Below are 7,972 nucleotides of genomic sequence, written 5' to 3'. Positions count from 1 at the left end.
ATTTATCACATTGTCATCTATTGTCAAATAGATAAATAGATAAAATGCGAACATAACATACATTACATAATGCCATTTTCACGACATAATCCTGCTATGAGAAGGTGGGCTGCATTGGAATTAAAGATCGAAAAAGGAAACCTATTTGTCCTGTGAGTTTGATTTCTGACACAGAAGAATCTGAACACAAGTTTTAAAAGTTAAAAGCTTTAGAAATATTGACCACAATTATAATTTATTCACTGCATTTGAAGCACACACGCAAACAAAATGACTAGTGGAGCCCACATCCCGGAACATATTATTTGGTTCCTAGTCGTGGCATATCGGAAGGATTTCGAGGTCGAACCGCGATTACTTCCGCTTGTCATTCAGCGAAATATCTTCTCGACGGTTTGCTTCAAATAGTAAGTTCTGACTTTGAAAATACTAGTTGTACGGATGCTGACATATTGTTTGAGCGTTTACTTACTGTGAATTATCTTTTTGTTTATCCTCGACCGGGAGAAAATATCCTCAAACCTCGTTGGCTACATGTAGCAGCGTGTCTGGTACCGGTGGACGGATTGTAGCTTAGCCAGCTAATGTGCAGTCTGTTAAACTGCTAAACGACATGCTCGACTTTATATCTCTGAAATAATCATTTAAAATATATGTTATATTCTTTATTTGGCGTTGACAGACTTGTTGTTTTCTTGTTAATGTAAATCATGCCTGCTTGTAGCCACGTACTCTATTACAGGAGCCAATATCATTAAACCCTAATTGTGGGTCTAATTAACTAAACAATTTGTTTGCGTTTATAATTAAAAAAAACATTAACATGTTTAACTGTAAAACCATAAAACTGATACAGCCAGCTTGTCGAATAATAGATAAAAGTCAGTGATCAAGATTTGAATATACACTGAACTGTTTTATTTTTCTCTTTCTGTACAGGGAGCTGAATTTTGACATCATGACACTTTTTCACTTTGGAAACTGCTTTGCTCTGGCGTATTTTCCTTACTTTATAACATACAAATGCAGTGGCCTGTAAGTATCTTTTTAAATCTGACAGCTGCAACATTGACGGTGACTAATGCGTCGCTGTTTATGGTGTTTGCGTTGTCCATCAGTCTAGTGAGCATAGTCGGAGGAAAGTAAAATATTCTCTTGTTCTAAATTGTAAAATTACTACCGTGGGCTTGTTTTGTGTTCCTGCAGGGTAGCAACACATGCTCATAATCTTCTTAGTGGAGTCAGACATTTGGGAGGTGGTGGGGGGGGGGTCCACATAATCCTGTTAGATCTGAGCGGTGTGCTCTTGAAGACATGATGTAGACCTTTCTCTTATTATATCCAGACTCAAATCTTAAAGCATTACATCCTAAAATTGAAAATTCTTCCTAGACTTCCTTATTTTACAATAAACCAACAATATTCAGTACAATATTCTGTGTTTTTAACTTGTGTGTTCAACTTTTAGTTCGGAGTACAATGCCTTCTGGAGATGTGTCCAGGCTGGAGCAACGTATCTGTTTGTCCAACTTTGTAAGGTGAGAGAAGATGAAATGGTGTGTCGTGTGTTCATGGTTTTAGCTCAGTACACCACCAAAATAGATTTGAAAATCTATTAAATGCAGACTATTAGTTTTTTACACATACCTGATTTTCCAAGGAATCAAAGGCAAATGGACAAATGCTTCTTAAATAAAGTGCTCATTTGTCCGGACTCCTTTCCAAGCAATTACAGCTTGAAGTCTGGAAGCCATGAACATTACCAACAAATGGGTTTCCTTCTTTGTGGTGCTTTTCAAAGTCTTTACTGCAGCTGTTTTTTCTACGATGGACTTTCCGTTTGTAGTTTTGTCTTCAGAAGTGAAATTCATCTTGATCAGATCAGATTATTTACTCGGCCGTAACAGAATATTCCACTTCCTCACTTTCAGATGCTCAGTGAACACTGGTGACGCTCCATGCATTCTCATGCTGCCTCCTCCTGTTTTACAGATAACGTTCTAGACTTAAGATCGTGAGCTGTTCCAAGCCTTCTCTATACTTCTGTCTTTCCGTCATTGTGGTTCAGCGTGATCTGAGTTTCATTCATCCATAGCATGCTGTACTAGAAATGCTCTGGCCTCGTTTAGGTGCTTTTATGTCAAAGTCTGACCTGGCCTTTCCATTCCTTTCTATTCTTGAGGTTTATGAATGGCTAAGTCTCTTCATGGTAGGCTTGGATAATGAAACACGACCTTGTGAAGAATATTCTTAATTTGACTAAATGTTGTGAAGGGTTTGTCTTTACCATGTAGAGGATAATCAGATCATCCACCGCTGATGTTTCTGTGGACGTCCAGGCATTTATTTATGTTGCAGAGCTCACCAGTAAAAAAAACTGTTGATTTAGCCACTCCTAATATCCCTGCTACCTCTCTGATGGAGTTGTTTTTTAAAGTTTCAGCCTGTTTCACGTACACTGAGCTCGTTTAAACACACGTTGAGGGTTCACAGCAACGGTTTCCCAAAGCAAATGCTACACTTTGAATTAATTCGAGACATTTGACCTGATAAACTGAAAAAGAAAAAAGGGAGGACTATTCCACACCAGTCTACGAAACAGATCGTAAATGAAATGTCAGTTCCCTTTGGTCCCTTCAATCATGAGCTACATATTAAAGAGTAATTCATAAATCTTTCCTCCAGTTTGGACCAGAAGCTAAAGCCCATTTTCATGTTATTATTGTCAGAAATGTAGTATAGAATCACAAAATGGTTTCATTATCAAAAAAAATTATGTCCTAATAGTGAATCACTTCAGAAACAACTCAAATGTCAGTAGCTTCTTTATGTCGTAACAGTGTTCGCTCTTCTGTTTGTGTCTCAGATGCTGTTCCTAGCTACGTTTTTTCCCACATGGGAAGGAGGAGCTGGCGTTTACGACTTTGTAGGGGTATGTGCTGAAACATCATCATAGTATAAAACAACATCAGAAAGGAAGAACAGTATTGTCATATTTATATCACTATAAATATGTTCTGTCTTCCAGGAATTTATGAAGGCCACAGTGGACATGGCAGACCTGTTGGGTCTCCACCTTGTCATGTCTCGTAATGCTGGCAAAGGAGAGTACAAGATCATGGTGGCTGCCATGGGCTGGGCTACAGCAGAGCTTGTGATGTCGAGGTTAGCAGTAACATTGTTCCTTCTGTGAAACTGTCAAAATTTACAACGTATCAACACCAAAGCTCACTTCTTCTGTATCTCATTGTGGTTGTTCAGGTGTCTGCCACTGTGGGTAGGAGCCAGAGGAATCGAGTTCGACTGGAAATACATTCAGATGAGCTTCGACTCCAACATCAGTTTGGTGAGTCGCTCCGTCTTCTTCTTTCCTCATCGTCTGTGCTTAATCACTGTGACTGTTGCCTTTCTTATCAGTTACTTCCCTGTTCAGACGTCCATCTCGCCACATTTTCACAGTGTACACTCACCTCATTAATGGCAATTGATATCAGATATAAATTGTTATTCTCTTGTCAGTATTGCAGTATTGCCATTGTTTGTGATGAGATCTGTTTCTGTGTGTATAGATCCATTACATTGCCATGGCAGCAGTGGTGTGGATGTTTACGCGATATGACCTTCCCAAGAGCTTCAGGGTGCCTGTTACTGTGCTGCTGGCTCTCTGTGTCTACAAAGCCTTCTTAATGGAGTAAGTCTTGCACATTTTTACACATGCTCATAAATAAAAACATATACACACTAACACATACAGTAGAAAAGAGATGAAATAAAAATAACACTTTAGCATGCAGCTTATGGTTAAAGAGTGTGCAAATCACTACAATTTGTGATCTTGGTATAATATCATTAAAATTGCAGTCAAGTCTTTATATTTCTGTCCCATTTTACATGAATAAAGTCAAATAAGCAAGATACCACATGTAATTGTTGAGTCTGAGTGTTATTTTGACAGAGCCGGGGTAGCTTCTTCCTGTGTTTCCAGCCTTTCTGACTGCATCCTGGCTTCAGCCCAACATTTAAAGGGGCAGACATGAGAGTGGAATGATATGATAATAAATTAATGATAACCGTAACCATTTGTTTTAATGGGAAATTCAGTTCAGTCTGGGTTAGTGTGCCTGTTTGGTGGATGCACTTGATTTTGTTAACCACAAGATGGCACTGCAACAACGTGAGGATTAATGACAGGCCCCTTTTGTACTGGCACGGAACATAATTTACATGTAATTACAGGGCTATTTTCATCTTGGTTTGAATAAGAAGTTGACATGAAGGGAATTATTTGGTTACCCTGAGAGAATGAGAGAACCGTTTTTGTTAAATTTCCATTCTGTGAAAGAGTTGATTATTTTGTCGGTGGAGTGGACACAGTTGACAGTGGGTCTTTTTATTTATTGATTATTGTTTTTTAATGTTGTTATCTTGAGAGCATGAGTTCAGTATTTTGCTCTTCCAATGAAAAAAAAGGTGGTTTTCTGGACAGGTTATAGAGTTGAAAAGCTGTGGTGCTGGTTGAACGGGTTCAACAAAGGACTATTAACCAGCAGACCACAGTTTGTGTCCCATATGAAATCATAAAGAAAGCTCCTGTTGGTCTCATTGTTAAGTTATTCTTTTCAGGAGTTTCTTTTTAAGTTTTGTTTGGTCTAAGCAGCAAGCCTACTTGTTTAGAAATAGATCACGGTCAAGGTTAACCATGTGTTATAAAGACAGAAATTCTTTCTTTTTTTTACAAGAAAGACCGGAAGGCTAATCTCAAGATCTGAATCAGGTCCAGCTGCAGCTTCACGTGCGAGTGTCCTTCATGCTTTCTGCTGTTTGGTTTTGGGTCCTAAACAGTCATGAAATAGACCTTGAATGTTGAAATATGGTGTGACCAACCACTCAAGTTTGTTATAATTATACTGTGACATTGAGATAAATTATGTTGTTCTCTTAAAAAAAATAACCTTGATAGTAAATAATAAATAAATCCACTGTGTCAACAAAATTAGCTTCACGATCTGGAGATAGTAACAAAGAGTTGCAAGCACGACTGTTGGGTTTTCTTCAGTGCTCATGCATAGTTTTACGATTGTCACGGCAAATTCCTCTAATTACAGGTGAGTATGTGGTTGTTAACAGACCTGAAGCACTTGAGTTTCAGGTGGATATCGCCCTCAGATAAAATCCTAAACTCCATACAAGTTATTTAGACGTGAATAACCTACTTTGATGAGAGGTGAAACGTCTTCAAAGTAGGACTTTGGACTTACGCTTCTCTCTGTTGTGTCTGCAGGTTGTTTGTCCACATCTTCCTGTTGGGCAGCTGGACAGTGCTGCTGGTGAAAGCTGTGCTGACTGGTGCCATCTCTCTCTGCTCACTCTTCCTCTTCGTCACTCTGGTTCACAGCAACTAACGCACACACACAGCACTCTGGGATAAGCCTTTGACGGTCTTTCAGGTCCAGGTTGGACTGGGGTTGCCATAAATCAGAAGCTGATGCCTGACACCGAATCAGTCTTGGTGTCACAGTGAAGCATTAAAGATGGCTGACTGGGTATTTGAACTGGAAAAAAGTGCTCAGGTTAAAGCTTTGTCTGCTTTCAATCCACTACTAGAGAGGCAGAATGAATTTGTGACATCAGGAGGCTTCTGTAAAATGACTGGCTTACCTAAACTGTGTAGGTTTCATGATGTGAATTTTGTATCAGATTGACCACAGAAGAGTTGAGGCTGAACTATTTCTTTTCCATACATTGTCCAATGAGCCAGCTTAGCTTAAGTAGTAAATAGAAATAATAACAAATGAAAAATGTTTTTGATAGTTTATTGTGTGGCCCCAAATTATCAATTTATTTATACACAAGTATCTATTACAGTTCGTTAAAGCATAAATGTGGGACTGTTTTTTTTCTAATTACTGAAATAGATTAAAACTATGAATGAACTCAATCTGTATTATCACCCCATTATGTTGACTTTTAAGATTCTGTGATTTTTGACATAAATAAATGTCTTTGTATTGTCTTAGCTCAGCGTCTTGATTAATCAGAATTGGAGGTTTTGTGGTCGATCAGCCACAAGTTTAATTGATGCTATTTTCCCAAACCTAACCCAGGGCCATGATAGCCTGAGGATGTATAATGTTATAGATTCACACTTTAGGCTTTGCATGAGCTAATAGTTCTTTAGCTTACAGAGTGAACACTTCTTTTGAGAGCATTTCCTGCTTTTAAATGACATTTCTGTCATTCTGTGTACATATTCTAGTCTGCAATCACAGATGAGCATCATATCATCTTCATCAAGTGAATGTACTGTAATGCTAAGTTGAGGAAAAACACACAACCGAGAATTGTCCAGGAAAGTGGCTCGCTGCTGCACCTTTATCCTTCCATTTACAGATGAATGCCACAACCTTTCCCTCTCTTCCCACACTTCTACTGTTACACCTGGGTTGACCGTGGAGCGACTGAGGTGGAGAAAGAACGACCTGTACGTACTGTAAAAGAACAGAGCAAGGGATTGTTAGGTAAGCAACTAAAGGACGGGTTTTATAGAGAAGGACGACTGAGAGGACAATGGATGTTTTAAAAAGAACAAACAAAAAAAATGCTTTGTGTAAAACAAAGGGAGCAAGCTGGTGAAAAGTGCGGCCTGTGCAGTATGTGTGTGGGAAAGTGAAGACAGGATAGAGGACATGAGATATCCAGTTAAAATGCCACCGAGTGTCTTGACAAGTATAGAGAATGATATAAAACATTAGCTAAAGCTTTATTTAATTTTTTGTAGCTATTTCATAAAGAGGGACCATTTGAAAGATTTTTCTAAAGTGACAAAAGCTCGTCAGATGAAATGTTTTTGCGGTTAGACTGATGAGAGGATACATTATAGGGAGGAGCTGGAGATGAAGGTTGGAGATAGGGAGGAGACGCATCTAGATGGAGTCGAGATACGGGTGGTGGTGGGCGGTGGAGCACATTCCACACAGACTCATATGAAGGTAAATACAATACCATATTAAGAAAATAAAAATACACACTTGACACTTTCTGAAGTTCACAAATGCCTCCCTTTTTTTTTTTTTTTTTTACAGTGTACTTTCTCTAATCCTGTACAGTCAATGCTGAGGAAAGGTTTGAATCCTCTTTCATATCGACACACGTTTTCAGATCACCATTTAACACATTTCAACCTTTCAAAGCTTTTTTTTTTTCTCCTGTCATCCCATAGGTAGAGTCTATTGTTAGGATTCCCTGAAGAGTCAAGATGGAGATAGGTAGTAGGACGGCTGACGGTCTGAAAGAGTGCTAGGATTTCTGTTTTTATGTATTTTATTGAAGACAAACACTTACAGGACATGGACAAAACAATTTGCACAGAGCATGTACGAAACATAGGAGGTTATGTACTTTACTTCAGTAAACCCATAAAGGAACAAAGCAAATAAAAGTAAAGATCAATGAAATTGAATAAAAAAAATTACAATACGTTAATAAATAAACTCAAAATATATTTAGTTAAGAGAAATAAAATGTTGAAGGGACAAGGGGATATTATGTGTTCACTATAGTTATTAGTTCACTATAGTTATTTTTATCATTCCAGACCACATTCTTATGCAAGCAGTGACAAGTTAAAACTCGCTGTGAATATTTGGTGTAAAAGCTAAAACAAACGCCCCCCTCAGCACCTTAACGCCCCTCTTTTAAAAAGCTGTGCTTTACCTGGCAGATAAAATATGAGCTGAACTTGATTGAATTAATTTATTTGTACTGCATTATTTGATGCAGCGAACTTTCAGGTCCCTGTTGCCTAAACTGCAATAACAGATTTTTGTAAAGATGTTAGGTGGTTACTCTCACATTGCCCAGTGATAGTGTGGTGTGCCTCAGGGCTTCCTTCTCGGGTTGCTATTATTCTTCATTTACAACTCGGGAAAAGTGTCCAGTTTGGTCTCTCACATAATGTTTTCAAATGACACAA

At 38.4% G+C, this 7,972-nt stretch overlaps 1 protein-coding gene across 2 annotated transcripts; it reads left to right on the top strand.

Annotated features, from left to right (window-relative positions):
• The first annotated feature begins 347 nt into the window (after positions 1–347).
• Positions 348–6,223, top strand: tmem147 (transmembrane protein 147). Of its 2 annotated transcripts, XM_084557127.1 has the most exons (8): positions 348–407; positions 940–1,035; positions 1,469–1,538; positions 2,867–2,932; positions 3,029–3,165; positions 3,262–3,346; positions 3,570–3,691; positions 5,282–6,223. In XM_084557127.1, exons 2-8 carry the CDS (start codon positions 959–961, stop codon positions 5,400–5,402), a joined length of 678 nt encoding a protein of 225 aa, XP_084413253.1. In that variant the 5' UTR covers positions 348–407; positions 940–958; the 3' UTR covers positions 5,403–6,223. The 2 variants fall into 2 exon arrangements, with proteins under 2 accessions (XP_084413253.1, XP_084413254.1); XM_084557128.1 differs by lacking the exon at positions 348–407 and having other exon boundaries at positions 819–1,035.
• The last annotated feature ends 1,749 nt before the right edge of the window (positions 6,224–7,972 follow it).

Source organism: Chelon labrosus, assembly GCF_963514085.1.
Source record: "Chelon labrosus genome assembly, chromosome: 12".
Classification (NCBI taxonomy): Eukaryota; Metazoa; Chordata; class Actinopteri; order Mugiliformes; family Mugilidae; genus Chelon; species Chelon labrosus.
This window is presented reverse-complemented; position numbering and strand designations above follow the sequence as displayed.

Bases quoted from the DNA above. Each gene is read 5' to 3' on its own strand.
- tmem147 (XM_084557127.1), top strand. From the start codon at position 959: ATGACACTTTTTCACTTTGGAAACTGCTTTGCTCTGGCGTATTTTCCT. The intron at 2,933-3,028 runs GTATGTGCTGAA...TCTGTCTTCCAG, and splicing joins GCGTTTACGACTTTGTAGGG to GAATTTATGAAGGCCACAGT. The intron at 3,692-5,281 runs GTAAGTCTTGCA...TTGTGTCTGCAG, and splicing joins TACAAAGCCTTCTTAATGGA to GTTGTTTGTCCACATCTTCC.